The following is a 22,792-nucleotide window of genomic DNA, read 5'->3' on the forward strand; positions in this document are numbered from 1 at the left end:
AGATAGAAATGCCAAAGGTAGATTATCTTATTTAATCTTCATAACAACTTTGTTAGGTAGGTAGTATTATAATCACCATTGTACACCGTTGAACATGGTGATGGTGCTAGCCCATAGTCACATGGTTGGTGGGCCCAGGATTTGAATTCAAACATTTTTGGCTTTATAGCCTTAGCTCTAAGCATTCAACCATGTGCTTCACATGGTTTATGATATTTAAGTTAGGACACTTAAAGTTGTAGACTAATGCTTACTGGATAAAAACTGTTGAATAAATGTGAAGATTCTCAGCCCTATCAGAATTAATGCTTCATTTTAATATTCAGTTTCTTTACTATCCTTAGAAGAAATTCACGGATAAATTAACCTACATAAACACATGATTAAAGAAATGAATTTAATGCATGATTGCAATGTAAAGGAGAAATAAAAGTAATTTATAATAAAATAAATATTTCAGAATGTAAATGCTTAGGTATGATTACCATAGAAGAAAATACAGTCATCAGATGTTTATGTCTGCTTATGATAAATGTTTGGATTAAAAAAATTAAAAGCAGGTCGGGCGCGGTGGCTCATGCCTGTAATCCCAGCACTTTGGGAGGCCGAGGTGGGCGGATCACGAGGTCAGGAGTTCAAGACCATCCTGGCCAACATGGTGAAACCCCGTCTCTACTAAAAATACAAAAATTGGCTGGGCATGGTGGTGTGTGCCTGTAATCCCAGCTACTTGGGAGGCTGAGGCAGGAGAATTGCATGAACCCGGGAGGCGGAGATAGCAGTGAGCCTAGATTGCGCCACTGCACTCCAACCTGGCGACAGAGCTAGACCCTGTCTCAAAAAAAAAAAAAAACAAAAACAACTAAAAGCAATTTCATACCAGGAGTACGTGAAACAAAAGTGTAGATGTCTAGTAGATGCTAGAATAAAAACCAATATTAGGATAAGGTATAACAGATCAGACTGATCTGTAGTATTAAGGAAAGTCTTGTCAAAATTCCTACATGAATAGCCAGAGAGACATTCAGAAGTTGTGTGGTACTTGCTTTTGTTGTATGGAACTGTCCTTTCCTTTGCAGTACTTCAGGCATCCTTGGAATCTATCTGGTAAATGACAGTGATGTCCGTCTGTCAATGTGACAACCAAAAATGCCTCCACAGGGACAGCCACCCCTAGGGGGCGATATTGGCACCTTTGTGAACACAACACTACGTTAGAAAGTAAGCATTTGTTGAGGAATGAAGTGGGATTGGAAAGTTCATAGATTTAGCACTTGATATCTTGGAGCTCATAGTAGTTTCCTTGGCTAATTGAGTATTGTATAATTACAAAGTAACATTGACTTATGTAGACATCATACTAGGTATTGTGTAAATTTTAGGGAAAGAGAAGAAAGGAATGTGATCCATGAAAAACTGGAGGAATATATATAATAGGGAGGCTTCCTAAAATAAAAATATAATTTTAAGAAAAGTTGGTGTAAGATTCTGCCAATACTGAATGTATAGCAAAGTTGACTAGGTTATAAAATATTTTACTAGAAGTTGTTTTTGTCAGTGCTTGACCTGTGGTAGCATGCCATATGTATGCTTCATAAAGTAAATCTGATCACTTTTTAAAAGTAGATAAATGATAAAAGTAAGTCTTGCTCATTGAAGAAAAATAGAGAAATATGGAAAATCTTAAATAGGGAACTAGGAAACCATGAAGACAGGTAATGTGAAAAATTTGTTGACATTTTATTCCAGGATTTATTTTACATGTATTCATTTTTTTCTAAATGGGCTATAAATATACTTGATTTTCTTGCTATATTTTATTTTATATTATATTATTTAAAACATTTACAGTTAGCTTTGTGGAATACATAATACGTTTAAAAATAGTACAGAATTCAGGCCAAGTGCAGTGGCTTACGCCTGTAATCCCAGCACTTTGGGAGGCCGAGGCGGGCGGATCACAGGGTCAGGAGATCAAGACCATCCTGGCTAATACGGTGAAACCCCGTCTCTACTAAAAATACAAAAAAAATTAGCTGGGTGTGGTGGTGGGCGCCTGTAGTCCCAGCTACTTGGGAGGCTGAGGCAGGGAGAATGGCATGAACCCAGGAGGTGGAGCTTCCAGTGAGCCAAGACCATGCCACTGCTCTCCAGCCTAGGCAACAGAGCAAGACTCCGTCTCAAAAAAAAAAAAAAAAAGGACAGAATTTCCAGAAATTATATATGTGCTTTTTGCCTAACTTTGTTAGCTTTTCTTGTCACACAATATATTTTTTTAAAGATAATTCTTTTTTACAATTACTATTTTTAAACTTCAGCTTTTATTTTCGTTTCAGGGGCTACATGTGTAGGTAGATGGGTTTATTGCTGATCCTGCCACCCAGGTAGTGAGCATAGTACCTAATAGGTAGTTCAGTGCTTGCCTTTCTCCCTCTCTCCCCACTGTAGTAGTGTCCAGTGTCTATTGTTCCCATCTTTATGTCCATGTGTATCCAGTGTTTACCTAACACTAATGAGAGCATGAGGTATTTGGTTTTCTGTTCCTCAGTTAGGATATTGGCCTCCAGCTGCATCCATGTTGCTGCAGAGGACATTATTTCATTCTTTTTTATGGTTGTGTAGTATTCCTTGGTGTGTATATACCACATGTTCTTTATCAAATTCACCATTGTTGGGCACCTAGATTGATTCCATGTCTTTGTTATTGTGAATAGTGCTGTGATGAACATATGGGTGCATGTGTCTTTTTGGTAGAATGATTGGTTTTCCTTTGGGTACATACCCAGTAATGAGATTGCTGGGTTGAATGGTAGTTCTGTTTTAAGTTCTTTGAGAAATCTCCAAACTGCTTTCCACAGTGGCTGAGCTAATTTACATTCCCACCTGTGTAGCATTCCCTTTTCTTTGCAGTCCCACCAGCATCTGTTATTTTGACTTTTTAATAATAGCCATTTTGACTCTTGTGAGATGGTGTTTTCTTGTGGTTTTGATTTGCATTTCTCTGGTGATTAGTGATGTTGAGCATTTTTTCATGTTTATTGGTCACTTGTATGTCTTCTTTTGAGAAGTGTCTGTTCATGTCCTTTGCCCTATTTTTAATGGAATTATTTGCCTTTTGCTTGTTGGATTGTTTAAGTTCAAAAGGTAATTCTTAATGACTGCAATATTAATTTCTTGAACAGTTATACTTCAATTAAACATTGTCTTGTTAGATATTAAGATTTTTAGGTTATTGATATTATAAATTTCTGTTGGAAATGGCTGTAATAAATGTTTGTCTACAAGTTTCTGTCACATTGATTTCTAAATGTGTGATTCTGGATCAAAAACTGTATTCCTTTTTTTAGAATTCTTGAAACATATTCTTTAATTATCTTACCCCAAAGTAGAACCAATTTAGATGACCAAAACTGGTGTAGTGGGATGTCCACCTAATTGAATTTTTTAATAGCCAATTTTATAAGTTGGAAATAGCATCTCATCTTAGTGGACAACTCTGATTGCTAGTGAAGATCAATAATATTTTATGCATTAACTGGCCATTTGTAATTTTTCTGTAAACACTTCATGTCTGTCTTTGGTTCTGTTTTTATTAATTTGTATGATCTATTTTTTAAGTAATAATAATAACTTGTATCATATTGTTATAACATTTTCCCCAGATTTTAAAACTTTAGTCATTTATGATATTTCTAACATGTAGATGTTTTCAAGTTTTCCTACATGCAGGTCCAGTGTCATTTCTCAAACCTGTATTACCTTTTTTCTTCTTCACCTGTCTTATTTCTACTCATCTTTCAGGGCTCAGTTCATATTCCACTTTCTCTGAGGATGCTTTTCTTGAATACTTCAGCTTACAATAATAGGTATTAGGCATCACATGCTTACTGATTTGGTACATGATCTAGCTTTGCAGTATTGGTTTTTTTTTCCTACTTGTATGACTCTCTGACAAGATTGTAAGGTTTCCAAGAACAGAGATCATCCTATATTTCTTTGTGTCTTCTGTACCATTTACCTTGGGACTTTGCCTACTAGATGTTTTGAATAATGATTGTTTTCTATTTTTATGATTAGGTTTGAATGAATAAATGAATTTTGATAATAATAAAATGCTATTACATAAGTAGCACTCTTTACATTGTCAATAATTTCCTCTTATTACCTCGGTGGTTTTTCATAGCAAGCAAATGAAGTAGATAGAGATTTTCATTCTCATTTTTATGGATAGTTGGTAGTTATTTTCCTTATGAATGTGAAAAAAGGTATGAAGAAGTAGCATAATTCTTTTTAAACCAAAAATAAAAAACCCAGACTATTCAGTAGCGAAGTATGTCATAATGCTATGGTATTGCATTCATGAATGTGAAATAAACTATTAATATTCATGCCTAGTTCTGAGAATTTATTTTTGTTGCTTTTGCAGTGCCATACAAATTATATTCCTGTCTGTGGATCAAATGGGGACACTTATCAAAATGAATGCTTTCTCAGAAGGGCTGCTTGTAAGCACCAGAAAGAGATAACAGTAGTAGCAAGAGGACCATGCTACTCTGGTATGTATGATATTCTTCTGAATACATTTTGGAAAATATGGTGCAATCATTTCTAAAAGGGAGTTTTGAGTCAGAGGTATATTTCCACAACTGCTGCGTGGATTGGTGGTGGTTGTTGTGGGGAGTAGGGGAAATCTTTTTTGCCCTCATTTCAGGTTGTTGCTTTTTAACCCGTGGTGGTCTTGTATAGACTTATGTTACTCCTTACTACATTGTTAAGGCTTAACCCTCTTTTTATAGGGACTTACTTTCTTTGCATGTCCTTTGCCTTATGATTTGAACATTAGACAGAATGAGCTTTGAGGTGGGGAATGATAGGGGATCTGTCTTGATGATTTTTTAAAAAGAGGTGAGGAAGGTCGGGTGCGGTGGCTCACGCCTGTAATCCCAGCACTTTGGGAGGCCGAGGCGGGCAGATCACGAGGTCAGGAGATTGAGACCATCCTGGCTAACACAGTGAAACCCCGTCTCTACTAAAAAATACAAAAAATTAGCCGGGCGTGGTGGCAGGCGCCTGCAGTCCCAGCTACTCGGGAGGCTGAGGCAGGAGAATGGCGTGAACCCAGGAGGCGGAGCTTGCAGTGAGCCAAGATCGCACCACTGCACTCCAGCCTGGGCGACAGAGCAAGACTCCGTCTCAGAAAAAAAAAAAAAGGTGAGGAATTTCTGTAGAAAGTCATTAGCAGTATCACAGATTGTTGCTTTCCAAGTTTTTTCTCTGCCACCTGTTCATCCCATGCTGTTTGTATTTACTTCATCTTTTTTTTCCTTCCAGAATTGGTAGTGGTTGATTTGGGGAACTATTAATGTTATTTTCTTGTGTTTGTATTAATGTTTGGGGATAGAGATGCCGGTGAGGTAACTTGAATTATTATATCGAGGTTAGTGGTAAAGGTGAAGGCCATTCTTACGGGATTTCCACTTCCTTTCTTTCCCTATATATTACAGTGTTCAGAAATTCTCCATTTTACTAAATATGACAATTTTAGGGTCAACTACAAAGTCAAAGGGGACAGTCTCCAAGGCTGTTCTCACTTCTGACACCAGCTGAGATCAAGAGGTTCCCCAGCTAACCCTGGGCTCAGTAATTTGCTAGAAGGGCTAACAGACTCACTGACAGCTGTTATATGCATGGTTATGAAGGGAGAGGATACGTGTTAAAATCAACCAAAGAAAGAGATGCCCAGAAGATTCTGGGAAGGTTCCAAACATGGAGTTGCTGATTTTTCTTTCCCAGTGGAGGCATGGACAGAGTTAACTCCTCCTAGTTACAGTATGTGGCAGTGCACATGGAGTATTGCCAGCCAGGAAAGCTTGCCTGAGCGTCAGTGTTCATAGTTTTTTCTTTATGAGACTGCATCTCACTCTGTTCCTCAGGCTGGAGTGCAGTGGCACGATCATGACTCACTGCAGCCTTGACCTCCCAGGCTCAAGGGATCCTCCCACCTCCGTCTCCTGAGTAGCTGGGACTACAGACACATGCCAACATGCCAGGCTCATTTTTTTTTGTATTTTTTGTAGGGACAGGGTTTTGCCATGTTGCCCAGGCTAGTCTTGAACTTGTGAGCTCAAGCAATTTGCCTGCCTTGGCCTCCCAAAGTGCTGGGATTACAGGTGTGAGCCATTGTACCCTGATATTCATAGTTTTTATTGGGGCTCATTTATGTAAGTATAATTTGATGAGTTGGTTGTGTGGTTAATTGAAGACTCTAGGTCCACTAATACTGTGACCTGTAGCCCCTACTCTACTCTTCATGATTGGTCTTTCTAGTGTAACCAGCCCCCACCCTAAGACTTAGATATGGCCCAACCCCCAACACTAAGTTCCAGTGTGGTCAGCACCCTCCCTTAACAAATATCCTCCTATCAGGTATGACGTAGGTTACCTTCCGGAAGCAGAGGGAAAAGACCAGACCTCTCTTGTAGTAAGGCCAAATTCTTTCTATACACACTAAAATAATCACGTGCTTAGAGAAATTATGTTTTTAGTCTAGTAGACTATGATTTGGTGTGGTTGTTATATACTTCTTTAAGTACATTGTGTTTCACGAAATGATCTAGAAATTAAAGAGGAATATGGAGGTTCTTTCCAGTCTCAAATTATGCTTCACTTATGAGGAGCATATGTTTAAGACACCAAGTGTTAACACCTAATGTTAAACATTAGGCAGCAGAGTGGTAGATTGGGAGCACTGTGCTAGGGTTATAAGACCTCGCCTTAACCTAACTCCAACCCTTATTTACTGTGTGACCTTGGACAAATCACTAAGCCTCTCTGAGCCCCAATTCCTTGTTAAGTGGATATTATCTCCTGGGGTTGTTAAATAAGGATTGAATGAGCGAAATTATAAGCTGCTATATTGATTTTATTTTCTGAGTGGGCAGTGTTTGATGTTATTTGGTCTTTTGTGGATCCTATTCCTTGAACTAGAAATACTGTTCTCTTTTCCTTATTTGAAAACTCTTTTTCTTATGCTTAAGGTTGGTCTTAAGCCTTTTCTCCTCTGTGAAATCTTCCTTCTGTGACATCTCCTTGCAGAGTTTGTTTATACCTTGGGTGTATTTCTATACATATACCATATTGTATTTCATTCATCTGACATAAGTACCTCCAGCCAAATCAGTGCTTTCTCAGTGGGGAGGTACTGTCTTACCTAGGGATGTGTATCATAATCTCAGGGTGGGATGGAATCGTGTAGGTTGGGGAAATGCGTACCATTTACAAAATATAACATACAGGGAGAATTCTACCTTGTTATCAGAGTAGCCACAGTATTTAATTTATTTAAGGATTCTAAATGACGAAGGTATGAGATTTTTATATTTATTAAAATTAGACATGGTTTGAAAAAAAGATTGGGAGTAGTATCTCGTGTACTGGGAATATGTCTTATTTATCATTTTATTCCTCGCATTTACCATGGTGCCTGGCACATAATATGTAACCAATCATTGTATGTGGAATCGAAGTAATAAAGGGGTGTTTTCCTAAGAAGAGTTTGGTCATAAAAACAATTTTGAGTTTCCTCCCTCACTCTCTTTTTTTCTGTTCCATCACTCTTTCATTTCCTCCTTATTTACTCAGAGAAAATGTCATTTTGTGGTTGATTAATCAAAATTGAACATAATTTAAGACTTTCCATAAAATCCCACGAAGATTTTACAATGGGTACTGCATACAACATATATTTTTCTAATTCCTCCTGTTTCTGCGGTATCTGGGAATTTGATTATTGTCCGAAGGAGCTTGAAGGGAAGGGAACAATATTGTTCTGAGTGTTGTTTTCTGCTCTAGAGGACAATTTGGAGAGCTAGCATGGGTTCTTTAGGGTCCAGGGTATCCTCTCCCCTGGCAAGTGCTAGATAAAGCATCGAATTCCTCACTTGCTCTCTCTGCTTTTTAAAATGACTCTGTGCTGATGATTTTACATCATTACCCTCTTTTCAACATGTTCTGTGCTAATATGTTGGTTCCTTTAGGATTATAGAATAAATATTTTACATTAATTATACTTGAGACTGGCTTCTTTCTGGTAACTTTGATGAAGGCTCTTTTTAATTTCACTAGCGACAAGTCAGGTAAGTCCTTCGGATTGGATTTCCTAGAGGAAGTTAATTTTATTAGTAACATGAAAACCTCAAGCCTTTGGTTCCTTGCTTCCTAAACCTTGGGGCTTTTCTTACCTTTTGGCTTTTGGTCTTTATCCGCAGATTTCCTTAAGAAGATTTTTTTTTTGTAGTAAGACCCAAAGCTCTTTTCCTGCCTTTCTAAAAGCAGCTTATTCATTATTTCTCTCAAGCTTTAACAAAAACTAAAATTTTCTCTTATCTTTTAAATGAGTGGATTAAAATTAATTATTTATATTTAGCCTTTTACTTTACAGTATTTATTGTCTTTACTCTGTGCAAAGCATCTGGGTATGTCCTTAATGGTATACAAAGATGTATGAAATATAGATGATTATGTATCTAAGCAACTTATATTTTAAGAGCAGCATAAAATAAGTATGTAAGAATAAATAAGATATCAAAAATATGAGAAAAGGACTCTTTGAGAATGGATATCACAGTTTTATTTTTGATAGGAAATTTTATTATTTGATAAGATGAAATTTCCGGGAAAAATGTTCATATTCATTCTTTGTTTTTCTTCTCAGATAATGGATCTGGATCTGGAGAAGGAGGTAAGTTTCAAGTACCTCTTAAAGGATATTTGCTTTTCTCTCTTTCTTTCTTTCTTTTTCTTTTTCTTTTTCTTTTTTTAATCAGCTTTGAGATATAATTCACATACCATATAATTTGCCACTTGAAGTGTACAATTCAGTGACTTTTAGTAAATTCACAGTTATATATTCATTAGTATATTCAGAGTTATATATTCATCACCACAGTCACTCTTAGAACATTTTAATTACCTCAAAAAGAAACCATGCACTCCTTAGCCATCACTCCTAACCCAACTCTCCCTCTCAGCTCTAGGCATTTTTGTTTCTTGCATTTTTCTCTGGAAGTTTGTTGTCATGCTAAGGGGAAGATGTTGTAGTTTCTGTTAAATTGAGGTTGCATCAAAGTGATTTCTTCTTGGGATTATCCCCACAAGTGATTTTAGCTTGGACCAGATTATTTGTAACTCTTTCCCATACCTTGCTTTCAAGTTTTTGCTCATAAGGAATTTTCATGGTACAGGGTTAAAAACTCCAGAGGGAGTTGTGCATAGAAAAAGGAAGACTTGCCCAACAACTCTCATGGAATTTAGAGTTTAATTTAAATCTTTAACAATTTCCTATCTATGTTTTTGATTTTATTTTACAAATATATGAATTATTTCTGTTGTTTAAAAGATTAATATTTGGTAATAGCATATAATGGAGTTTAAATGATCAGAATTGAGATTGACTAATCTATATCATAGTCTAATGAGGCTATAATTCTTAATGAGTATGTACTGTATACCAAATAATGTTTGAGATATTATGGGGTACACCAAAGAACACCCACTTCAGTACAATTCACACTTAATGCAAATGGAAACTGCAGTTATGATCCTTTCAAAACTGCCTGAAACCTCACTCCATACGTCTACATTTCATAGAATCTTAAAATTTCAGAGTTGGAAGGGACTTTGAAGGTCTCCTGGAGAATAGGAGAACTGTCCTGAGGAGAAATTCAAGGATGACAGTTTCAGCTAAAAAAAAAAAAAAAAAAAAGATTAAAGCTGTCAAACAATAGAATTTGAAGTAGATGGACATGTTCAAGCAGAAGCTTTATAATTAGGTGTGAAGGATCAGATAATAAATTCCAGATCTTAGAGCTGGAACAGATTTTAGGCGATCATGTAGTCTATCTAGCCCCTGTGGTCAGGTATTCAGTTAGGAAACTGTCATTGTCATTGTTCTTATATTAAAGAAGTGAGAGTTGATCTCAAGATTTGCTTATATAATACAATATTGGGCTGGGCGCAGTGGCTCATGCCTAAAATCCCAGAACTGTGGGAAGCTGAGATGGGAGGATCACTTGAGCCCAGGAGTTTGAAACCAGCCTGGGCAACATAGTGAGACCCTGTCTCTACCAAAAAAAAAAAAAAAAAAAAAAAAAAAAAAAGGCCGGGCACAGTGACTCATGCCTGTAATCCCAGCACTTTGGGAGGCCCAGGCGGGCGGATCACCTGAGGTCAGGAGTTTGAGACCAGCCTGGCCAATGTGGTGAAACCCCGTCTCTACTAAAAATGCAAAAATTAGCCAGGCGTGGTGGTGGGGGCCTGTAATCCCAGCTACTCAGGAGGCTGAGGTAGGAGAATTGCTTGAACCCAGGAGACAGAGGTTGCAGTGAGCTGAGATTGCGCCACTGCACTCCAGCCTGGGGGACAGAGCGAGACTCCTTCTCAAAAAATAAAAAAATAAAAAAATTTTAAAAAGCCAGGTGTGGTGGTACGTAGTCTCAGCTACTTTGGAGGCTAAAGCGGGAGGATTGCTTGAGCCCAGGAGGTTGAGGCTGCAGCGAGTGGTGATCACACCATTGCACCCTGTCTCAAACAAAACAAAACCAAACAAAAAATGCTGGATATCTTGCCCTGAGGATGTAGGTTGACCTTTTTTTTAAAATTTTTTTTTGAGAGCATGAGTTAGAAGGGCTAAGTGGTTTGCCCCAGTTAATATACAGACCTTAGTGAGCTCATGGTAACTGTAGTATTTCTGAATATTATGATGTTTTGGGGCCTCAGAATTACTTAGGATGATAATCCCTGGTATCTGTTTGGGAGTATTCATGAGAGTTCAGGGGAATATTTCTATTTAAGGACAGGCAGACACCAAAAATTAGAAGTTCGGAAGCATTACCAAACAGGCATGGCAGATTTGTGTACCTTTTTTAACACTGTCTTTATTATAAGACACCCCCTGAGGCTGGGTGTGGTGGCTCACGCCTGTAATCCCAGCGTTTTGGGAGACTGAGGTGGGCGGATCACAAGGTCAGGAGTTCAAGACCAGCCTGGCCAACATAGTGAAACCCCGTCTCTACTAAAAATACAAAAATTCACCAGACATGGTGGCATGTGCCTGTAATCCCAGCTATTCAGGAGGCTGAGGTGGGAGAATCACTTGAACCCAGGAGGCAGAGGTTCAAGTGATTCTCCAGGCTGAGATTCATCCAGGCTGAGATTGCGCCACTGCATTCCAGCCTGGATGACAAAGTGAGATTCCATCTGAAAAAAAAAACAAAAAACAAAAATAAAGACACTCCCTGAATAGTACTCTTTTTCAAACCAAATTTGAGGGAAATCCCTTGAATGAACTGAAATCCTTAAGTTGATTTCAGAACTGATCTCCCTGGCCAGTTTGAGATTATCAGGATATGATCCATTCTAGTTGAGACCCACAAAGTGTAAGGCCCTTTCAGTGTGGGATGTGAGCTGAGTTTGGGGCTGGAGGTATTTAGTGTTTTTTTTTTTTTTCTTTTGCGTTGGATCATAAGAGACCTGCATACTTTTGTATCTGCATATTTTTGGCTGTGCTAAGTGACCAAGTAGAAAAAGAAGAAAAGTCCTTTATAAAGAGACCCTTTTCCATTTTAAAATTTGGAGATAAGTATTTTTTTTAACTCTGAAATTAGTTTTTATGTAGTTAGAAAGACAGGTATGAAACTGATGTGAGGAAAAGGTGAGAGTTACATTCTTTTGTGGTCAGGCGTTTATCTGCTGACCAGCTTTGCACAGGCTGATTGCAACAGGAGGGTAATCACAGGACTTAAATGTATTGCTCCTGTCTCTTTTCTTTCTCCCTTATTCAGCGTTATATGGTAATTTTTTTTAAAGAAGCAATTCGTTATCAAACCTACTATGTTGTTCTGCCTACGTAGTTTAAGGGATCATTTTTCAGCACCAAAACTTCTTTTCCTCACAAAATATGTTGTACTCAGTACTGGCAACATTTTTGAACTTCAAGCATTGGTAGATTTTGGAAGTGACTGTTTTCAAGAGCTCAGGTACATTTTCCTCAGAAACAGGATAATGACTACTGAAAACATGAAGTATATCTGGAAAGGATCCCAACTTTTGGTTGTAAATTTGATTTTTCTTTTTAAACAGAAGAGGAAGGGTCAGGGGCAGAAGTTCACAGAAAACACTCCAAGTGTGGACCCTGCAAATATAAAGCTGAGTGTGATGAAGATGCAGAAAATGTTGGGTGAGTTGGTTGAGGGGAAGGGACAAAGTTATTTAGAGATTAATCATCAGTATGATTATATTGTGGAAAGGTATCATTTTCCTGGTTCTGTATCTTTTGTGTGTTTTCAAATTTTTTTTTTTTTGTTTAATGCTAGTCTATTGACTTTTAAATTGATATAATACTATGGCTATTTAAATCAGTTTAAGTGTTATATTTTAGAATGATAATCCATTTATAGTTTTCTGGTTTTATCTATGCTTTTTTTCCTCCCGATAGTTTTATGTATTTTATACCAAATGCTTTTCTCACTCATGTTCAGTCTTCATTAAGGTAGGTTTTGTAGCTGACAGCACTGTCTGTCTAATTTCCCATTCATTCCGTGTAAGAAATGGTGTTCTTTTTTAGAACAGTAAGGCTGCAGACATTTATCAACAGTCATGTTTGATTTTTCCTTTCATCAGTATTCTTATTTATTTCCAATATCATTCTTCTTTCATTTTCCTGTGGTGCTGGCTTTTTGCATATTTGATTCTAAAAGCTTTAATGTTGACTTTAGGACCTGGGAGCATAAATAGATCTTCTTCACTTCCTCAGTTTCCACTTAGTATCTATTTTAAAACATTTATTTCTATAAGATATTTGTGCTTTCTTCCTTACTTGTACATATTTTTGGTGTGTATTTTCCAGTTCCGTATTTATTCAGCCCGTAACTGCATATTCGAGCCTTTCACTGAACAGTAATAATATGATCTAATTAGCATTAATGTCCAAAGTTAGTTTTGCAAATTAAGAACATTCAATTTTCAGTATTATGTACAAAATCAGCTATTTGGATGGCCCTTGGTAAAATTGTATTAATTTATTTGGTGCATATTTCAAAGTGGGTGAGAACTGGCAAAAGACAAGTAAGTTCAATAAAAAATGAACTCAACAAAACCTGAATTTACTGTTTCTGCACATTGGTCACATAGATTGACCCATGTCCATTCACTTCATTCAGAGTGGTTTGATTTGGAAGAACATGTTTTCCAAAGCAGATACTGGCCTATAGAACAATAGAGAAATGATGAGCAATATGGACTTACAGAGAGAACTGATAATAGATATTATGCTGTTTCTTCCTTTTATTTTGTACTAATGATATGGCATGATGAAACACCTTAATGTAGGTATATGTGTCAGTATTTTTCCTTAGTACTCTTCTATATTAGTGTTCAGAGTCAAAATAGCTGTCAGTGATTGACTGGCTTGATCAATTGGTCTGTTTTTATTCCTTTCGTGGTGCTTCTATTCATCCCTATTTTATACATTTTTCTATTATCATTTTTCATGCCTAAATTTAAAAAGATGGAGGTCTTTTGCTTAGAATTGAAACATATTCCATCTAGTCTCAGAAGTGGCTCCAGATGTGACATCTGCATAATAGGCTGGGTGCAATGGCTCATGTCTGTAATCCCAGTGCTTTGGGAGGCGTAGGTGGGAGGATTGCTTGAGGCTGGGAGTTCTAGACATCTACATGATAAAATACATATCTTTATGTAAACACCTCCTCATAGTGTAATATGTAGCCTATTCCCAATCAGAGCAACTCTGTTGTGTTTACTAAATTAATTTTTTGTGTGTCTATTTATCTGAGAGCTTGCCACCACTATTGTTGTAGATACCAGCTCTAAGCATAAGGAAGTGGACATAGACCATGGAAGGGCTTACCAATAGTAAGGAGCATGCAGGCTCTTACCAGCAGGCTAAGGAGCACATAGACAGTGACAAGCAGCCAACGTCAGGCAAGGAAATTGATGCAACAAGAGGAAAATACGAAGGAAGCAGTTGGTATCTTTATCTAGAAAAAAGTGATTAAGCTAAAGTGTTTGATCCTTCTATGGAAAGAGACAAAAGGAAATGTTGGTAATATCTAATCTTTTAGTCTGTAAAGCACTTGTTACTGATTGCAGTTGTTTTAACAGTGTAAATGTATCTCATTGGTTAATTTTTTTTAACTTTTAAATGGGCCATGGTACCAAGAAAGTTACATGGTGGTTATGTAACTCCCTCAAGGCACATTCCATGTGTTTTTCATGGTTGCTAACCAGGTGAATAGTGATGTATCTAAAGGTAATTTTTACCTATCCAGCTGGGCTGTTTAGGTCTGGAAAATGGAAAGCTGCAGAAATATGACATTAGCCATTAAGTCTTGATTTTTATATAAAAACCTATTATTTATTAAGATGTTACATAATTTTCTTATTAAAAGATAAACTTTTAGTTATTAAGAACAAAAGTTCAGTTTAATTCAAGTAGTTCTGTTATGACTTAATTATTATGAACTGCATTGGAATCAGAGTATTAAGGTAGGATCTTAATATTTATCTTCAGGCAGGGTGCAGTGGCTCATGCCTGTAATCTCAATCTCAGCACTTTGGTGGGCAGAGCATGAGGTCAAGAGATCAAGACCATCCTGACCAACATGATGAAAACCTGTCTCTAATAAAAATACAAAAATTAGCTGGGCGTAGTGTCATGCACCTGTAGTCCCAGCTACTCAGGAGGCTGAGGCAGGAGAATTGCTTGAACCTGGTAGGCAGAGGTTTCAGTGAGCCAAGATTGCGCCACTGTACTCCAGCCTGGTGATGGAGCGAGACTCCATCTCAAAAGAATAAATAAATAAATAATAAAAAATTTATCTTCTAGTCTGATCCTCTCACTTCAAAGATGAAATCATTGAGGACTAAAGTCAGAGGGTTTGATGTGGGTATATTCTTCTAATTAATAGTACAGTGCTTTTCTTACCATCTGCCTCTTTCTAATTTTCCTTTAAAGAAAAAATTCCCGGAAGGAATGTTATCTTCTTTTTCCTACTTTGAGGACTGCTGCCCAGTGACTTTTTTTTTTTTTTTTTTTTAACAAAAACACTGCCCTCTTCATCAGCCTGGTCCCAGCTGTGATTTCTTTACTTCTGTATTAAGTCTTGGTCACTCTGAGTACTAGCTGCTTTTAAATTCTGTTAGTTCTTAGCTGGCATCTAGAAATCAAATGCCTATTTACTGAATTTCTTACCAGTGACTTTCAGTCTTTTTTGACTACACTTACATGTAAAAAATACATTTGCATTGTTATCCAGCACTCCTGTTTATATACACATGGTACTAATAAATATTAAGTCAAACAAAATTCTGTGGAATAGTACTTACCTTTATTAAATGCAATGTACTCTAATATTTTCTATCCTACTTTCTTATAAAATACTGGCAGTGAACCACTAAATTGACTTCATAATCCACTAGTGATTATGACCTACAGTTTGAAAAGTATTGCTCTATAGTAAACTATAATAGATGTGTACTGCATGTATTTTTTTAGGTGTAAGTATTCATTTAAAATTTTATTGTAGGCCAGCTGTGGTGGCTTACACCTGTAATCTCAGAATCTTTAGAAGGCCAAGGCAGGAGGATTGCTTGAGCCTGGGAGATCTAGGCTGCAGTGAGCCATGATTGTGCCACTGTGCTCCAGCCTGGGTGACAGAGCAAGACCCTGTCTCCAAAAACAAACGAACAAACAACCCAGAAAATCACACGTACTTTGTCTTTTCTCAATTTGAAATGTCTTTCCTGTCAGAAGAAATGTTATCCAACCTATCTGATTTGCAAAGAGCAGCTAAAATCTTTCTCTTGCTTTTAAAAATTCTTTCTCTTGCTAATGGTTGTTAAAAAAATCTGGCATTTTGGTGATACCGTGTAAGTTAATTTTCTGCTATTAAGAGAAGTGCTTTTTTTAAATTTAGCCGTTTAAATAGAAATTGATTTAAATACATTACATACTTCTTTGCCTTCTTAAACAGAATATACAGAACATGTTTAACATACTCTTACAATTACATATGTAGTATATTACAGTTTTCAGAGCATTTTTTACACATAATATATTTTTAAGCTATTCTGAGCAGTTCTGTTTGGTAGTAGGGCAAGGAAGTATTATCCTGATTTTTATAGGTGAAGGTGAGTTCAGAAAGGCTGAATGGAGAACCAGAACATAGGTCTCATGACAAGGAATCAGTCTATTGTGTTGTGCACGCACATGTAGAGGCCCATGATGTGTGGTTGTTTCACTGCTGCACTTAAGGCTTCATTTAGCTTTGTGTTTTGGGTTCTATATCTGTTTTTTAAAAATGTTTTCTTCTCTCTTGTAAGGCTGTTAGCTGCTGCTTCTAGATGCTGTCAGTGTGCCTCGGCAATGAGTTTGACTGTAGATGCCCTCAATTTTTAATTTGCTTCTCTGCTTCCCTGGAATAGGAAACAAACACTCGCAGAAACTGTATCTAAAGTAGGAATAAGTTCTAAATGTAAAATAAGAGTGTATAGGTTCTTCTGAGTTATGTGCGTGAACTTTATTCATCGTATGTATTTTATCTGTCTTGTCTGCTCAATGGCTATTTTAATTCATTTATAATTTAAATTATTTTTGCTTCTAAGAGGCTTCCCCCTCACCCTTCCTTCCTGAAACTCACTGCATTTCTTTGATGGCATTGTGGGCTTTGCTTGGGTTTGTGACAGTTATGTTCGTTAATGCTTACCTTTCAAATTTATACCTAGAGGTGTAGGTGGTTGAGGCTCCAAGAAATATGACTCCCCACATAAGTGGGTTTCAGTATTTCACTGTGGCCACTGTGAAACAGTGCATAGACTTCCTACTGGGTCTTAAAACTTGAAAACAGCACTTCCTTTACAGCAACTTGTATTTCTTAAATCACATATTCTTAGTACCACACCCCCTCACTTTCTAAACAGTATTTCTAATCTGTCCAAGGCCGAAGTTATTGCTGTAAGATAGCCATCAGCTGCTTCTCTGGATAGTGGGGACACATAATCATAGGACTCCTTCACTTCAGTACCTTTTATATACCCGACCTAAATCCCTGCCCAGGAATGGTGTGAGGAGTCTGTAGAATCATCAGGCCTAATGCCAATACAGGTGAGTTATAAAAATCCTCCAGTTATTCCTTTTGAACTTTGTCTGCAATGCACTTTATGGAAATAGCCCCTGCTCTTCTGCCTTTTTTATGTCAGTCTCCTTTTTAGAGATGCTGTTTCCATTTATCCCCCTGAGTGATGTAAATATCTCAGAGTTGCTCAGAGAATCATACAGGTGCAGGGTGTGGCAGACAACATGGATAACCAGTTTAATCCACCTGCTGGACATCTTAGTCATTTGTGGTACCATTTTCTGTTTTGATGCAGATTTCTGGTCAGTACTACAATATGACGAGTCTCTCCCTCAGAAGGTGCAGTGATATCTTTTCTCTTGTGTAAACAGAGTAATGCTACACATTTGTGTCCTGCAATATATCCTCCTTTCTGGAAGCTTCATGTACTTTTTAAAACAAGAACTGAAGAATTACCTTTTCTATTCTTCTGTTTTTATTTCCTCCTAATCAGAGATGGCAGTAATTTTTGTCATTTAGCACTGCCTTATTCTGGATATTTTAAAACTATTTTTAGGTTTAGTAAGTCCCTACTGTAGCCCCTTAGATTATAATGGAAAAATAATTTTGTGTTGTTTTTTAAAACACAAACATTATTAAGCATTATTTTATCCAAAGTATAATCTGGATGTTAGTAATGACAGGTTCCTTTATCCAGAAATATCTTCTTTTTTTTTTTTTTTTTTTTTTGAGACGGAGTCTTGCTCTGTCGCCCAGGCCGGAGTGGAGTGGCACAATCTCGGCTCACTGCAACTTCCGCCTCCCGGGTTCAAGCAGTTCTCTGCCTCAGCCTCCCAAGGAGCTGGGATTACAGGTACCTGCCACCACGCCTGGCTAATTTTTGTGTTTTTAGTAGAGATGGGGTTTCACCATCTTGGCCAGGCTGGTCTTGAACTCCTGATCTCGTGATCCACCTGCCTCGGCCTCCCAAAGTGCTGGGATTACAGGCCTGAGCCACTGCACCCGGCCTTCCAGAAGTATCTTTTTGAGACCAAGTCTTGCTCTGTCGCCCAGGCTGGAGTGCAGTGGCATGATCTCGGCTCACTGCAAGCTCCGCCTCTGGGGTTCACGCCATTCTCCTGCCTCAGCCTCCCGCATAGCTGGGACCACAGGCGCCCGCCACCACACCCAGCTAATTTTTTGTATTTTTTTTTAGTAGAGACGGGGTTTCACCGTGTTAACCAGGATGGTCTTGATCTCCTGACTTCATGATTCGCCCGCCTCAGCCTCCCAAAGTGCTGGGATTACAGGCGTGGGCTACCACGCCCAGCCCAGAAATACCTTCTTAAAGTCCTTTGACAGTTGCCAGTAAGAGAGTTTTGCCTTTAAAATGCAAAACTCCGTCTCCCCACAATCTCTTGCAGTTTTCTGAAGGCACTGTTATTATTGAACACTTTCTTACCCACTTTGCCCCTGTTATTCCCTGTGCCTGGAGTCCCATTCCTGTTTATCAGCTTGTTTTAACTCCTATTCCTCCTTCTAGCCTTAGATGCCGTGTGACTTAGGTCAGATTCACCACCTCTTCTTATAAGCCTACCTTGCATTCTCCCACAGTTCCTATGAGTTATGTGACCATATTCTGTGTTCCTCCTTCGTCTTGAAAAAGCAACCTCTGCATAGCACTAAGTTGACTGTGAGCTTCCTGAGGGCAGGGACTTTGTCTTGCTGATTTTTGTCTTGGGTAAACTGCCTATAAGGTTGGGTATCTTAGGATGGATCCTTTTATAGGCCTTTGTTGAATTAGTGGCAATCAACACTAGGCCTTTATTATTCACTTAGAGCTGCTTACAGTGTGGTTGTAAGGATTTAATATGTGTGAAAAAGACTAGTGTTGAATTTGTTGCAGGCTTTATTAGGTGTTTGTTAAATCTCAGTAACTTGACATGAATTAGTTTAAGCCAATGTTTTCCTAACTGCTAAATAAACTTACTATATTGAGAAGAAATGGTACTTTCTATATAGGGTTAAGAAAAAAGGAAGCGAAAGTGTGGATGTTTTTCAGTAATAATACCATTCAGATGTGCACAGTATTTGATAGATTTCAAAGGGCTTTTTACAAAATCTTATTTGATCCTGTCAGCAGTGTTTTGAGGTATTATCCCTGTTTTAAAGACTTGGAGTTGTGATTTGCCAAAATTATAGTGCTAAATCATAGAAGGTATTGAATTTATGCATTCATTTATGTATGTATATATGCATTCATGCCTTTGAAATTTAGTGCTGCCAATTCAAAAGCTTAAAAAGGCTCTAGAGTGAAAGGTCTCACTTCGACCCCTGTTCCCAGTCACTCAGTTGTCTTCACTAGAGACAGTCACTGTGATCTGTTTCTTGTTTAATCTCCTGGGGTATTTTATGTATGTGCAAGCAAATATGTACATATATTCTTTTATTTTTTTTTAAAAAAAAACTAATGGCATCACACTATACCCATAGTTCTGTACCTTATTTAAAATCTTTATTGTAAAATGTATACTGTATACAAAAGTGTTTAAACATACATGTGCAATTTAAGGAATACCTATTAAAAACTACCTATGTACCTAACACCTAGGGTACAAAATAGAATACTGCTATTATTTCCAGTACCTTGTGTTAACCTAGCCATGGAAGGAAAGGGCAATAGTGCCCACTTAGAGAGGAAGGCTTACAGAAGACACTTTGAACAGCCTCTGTGGCAGGGTCTGGTTTTCAGCTCCTCAGAGAGTTTACAAGGTTCCCTTTTGGGGAAGTCAGTGGACAAAGCCATGAGTATTGGAGTCACAGGGTCATGGAGAACGTAGGCTCACTATAGTTGAGGCATCTGATAGGATTCTAATGTATGGATCACTGGTAGAAATGTGATCAGAATGGACTGCTCTGCTCTGTGTTGTTTACTTATAATCTCCCCATAGCTCATCTTCAGCTGTCAGGAGTATGTCAATTAACTGAGTGGGTTGAGTTGTTCTTGCAGCAGGACATGGAGGGGAGAGCAGGAACTTCATTATCTTCATTTATTTTTTTTTATTATACTTTAAGTTCTGGGGCACATGTGCACAACGTGCAGATTTGTTACATAGTGCATGTGCCATGATGGTTTGCTGCACCCATCAACTTGTCATTTACATTAGGTATTTCTCCTAATGCTATCCCTCCCCCAGACCCCCACCCCTGGCAGGCCCCGGTGTGTGATGAGGAACTTCATTATCTTATGGTCAAGACAAGCCAACTACAGATAAGAATCTGGGCCAGGCTTACCTGGGCAGTCTGTCTTCTGACTGAAAGTTGGGTACGGTAGCACTAGGCATCTTAGTAATGATGGCCATCCACGCAGCTGTCTATAGAGTTAAACTATTTCATTGTGGACTGATTGCCCTCTACACCTTGTATATAGCTGTCATCCCAGGATCTCCCTTCAGTGTGGTGTCTTTTCCAACAACAATCGATTTTTCAACTCTCTGACGCTACCTAGATGTCCAACAATTCAATTAAATTCTGACAGTAACTACTTGGAGTTAGCGCAGACCCACGGTTAAGGACTCAGTCCCATAAGACTGCCCCCACTTTATAACCAGCTGCAAATGAGGTCTCCAGGCTACCCCCACTTCTGCCCAGATGACCATAAATTTTGGAGTTCCCATGCCCTAGCTAATTTGCTAAAACACAGAACTCGGGAAAGCACTATACTTATTTGTAAAGGATACAAATGATCAGCCAGATGAAGAAGTACATAAAGCAAGGTCCAGAAGGGTCCTGAGTGCAGGAGTGTCTGTCCCCATGGAGTCAAGTGCACCACCGAGATGTGCTCACTCACCGGAAGCTCCCGAACCCCCCTTATTCTGAGTTTTTAAACTGAAGTTTTATTATGTAATCGTGACTGGTTAACTCATTGGTCATTGGTGATTGAACTTAACATCCAACCCCTCTCCCCTTCCCAGAGGTAGAAGAATTGGGGTGGGGCTGGGAGGCAGAAGTTCTAACCCTGTAATCACTGTGGTTGGTTTTTCTGGTGACATTAACTCCCTGCGCCCTCACCCCATGAGTCATCTCACTAGAATATAAGAGCTCTCCTATCACTCAAGATATGTCAAGGGAACTCTATACCAGGAACTGGGAAAAAGACCATGAATATTTATTATTATACCACTAGGATCTTCCTATAAATTCCTTTGTCTCTCCCTCCTATATAGGGTACTGTATTTCTTCTATTTTTGCTTCTAACTTCTTGGTTTTACTCTCCTATTTTATTACTTCTTTTAGCAGCTTCTTATGAAAAGGTGTAAGATTTTAAAAACTTTTGAGACCTTGTTTGAAGTGTTTAAGTATTTTTATTCCACACCTAATATTTTATTTAGAACTTTGCAAGTGCATAATTCGAGCTGTGAGACAAATTTCCCTGAGAATTAAGAAAGTGTTGCTTTGTTGTCTTCTAGCTTCCAGTGTTGCTGTTGAAGTCTAAAGCCATTCTAATTCTTGATCTTTTGCATATGATTTTTTTCTCTCTTGAAGCATGTAGAGTCTTCTTTTGGTCTCCAGTGTAGTGATATCTCACAATGTTATGCCCTTTCCTAGATACTTACTTACTTCCATTTTGAAAAATTTTCTTTAGTTATTTGATGATTTCCTTTCCTCTTTTTTCTATTTTTGGTACTCCTGTTACGTGAATGTTGACATCCTGGACTAGTCTCATTTTATCTTTTTTTCCCCCTGTTTTCTGTTTTAAATTTTTTTTGCTGTACTTTTTGAGAAATTTCTTCAACTTTATGAGTTTTTCATTTCTGCTGCAATTTTTAATTTCCAGGAGCTCATTTTTGTTTTCAGAGTACTCATTTTTAGAGCATTTTACTTTTATTTTATGACTGCAGTCTCTTTTGGTACCTATACGTTATTAGTTGGTATTCTATCTATTGAAAGAGTGAGATTTGCTTTTCTATCAATCATTCAGGACTCATGGATTTTTCTTTTATTCATTTGTAGTCAATGAGTTATAATTGTTCTTTTGTTTAGTTTTTAATGTTATGTGGCCTTTTAAAATGAGTTAGGGAGTGTTTTTTTCTAGTCTCTGGATGACTTTGTGTAAGAGTGAAATTATCTACTTTTGGCCGGGTGTGGTGCACATGCCTGTCAATGCTTTGGGAGACCGAGGTGGGCAGATCACCTGAGATCAGGAGTTCAAGACCAGCCTGGGCAACACTGTGAAACCCTGTCTCTGCTAAAAATACAAAAAAAAAAAAAAAAAAAAAAAAGGGAAAAAATTAGCCAGGCGTGGTGGCACATAACTGTAATTCCAGCTACTCTGGAGGCTGAGACACAAGAATCTCTCAAACCCGAGAGGCGGAGGTTGCAGTGAGCCAAAATCGCGCCACTGCACTCCAGCCTGGGCGACAGAGTGAAACTCTGTCTTAAAAAAAAAAAAAAAATTACCTACTTTGAAAGATTGGAATGGATGTGTTCATGAATTGTCTTTTTAAAAAATGCCTGGATCTGGAGGGGAGGAGCCAAGATGGCCGAATAGGAACAGCTCCGGTCTACAGCTCCCAGCGTGAGCCACGCAGAAGATGGTGATTTCTGCATTTCCATCTGAGGTACCGGGTTCATCTCACTAGGGAGTGCCAGACAGTGGG

The 22,792-nt window shown here is 38.0% G+C and overlaps 1 protein-coding gene across 1 annotated transcript in view; it reads left to right on the forward strand.

The window, feature by feature from the left end:
- Window positions 1–22,792, forward strand: part of TMEFF1 (transmembrane protein with EGF like and two follistatin like domains 1) — a 104,424-nt gene that overhangs the window by 31,396 nt on the left and 50,236 nt on the right. Inside the window, exons 3-5 of the mRNA XM_031014552.3 lie at window positions 4,427–4,556; window positions 8,714–8,740; window positions 12,139–12,235. Coding sequence (XP_030870412.2) covers window positions 4,427–4,556; window positions 8,714–8,740; window positions 12,139–12,235 — 254 coding nt within the window. The remainder of the gene's footprint in view (window positions 1–4,426; window positions 4,557–8,713; window positions 8,741–12,138; window positions 12,236–22,792) is intronic.

Source organism: Gorilla gorilla, chromosome 13 (genome assembly GCF_029281585.2).
Source record: "Gorilla gorilla gorilla isolate KB3781 chromosome 13, NHGRI_mGorGor1-v2.1_pri, whole genome shotgun sequence".
Taxonomy (NCBI): domain Eukaryota; kingdom Metazoa; phylum Chordata; class Mammalia; order Primates; family Hominidae; genus Gorilla; species Gorilla gorilla.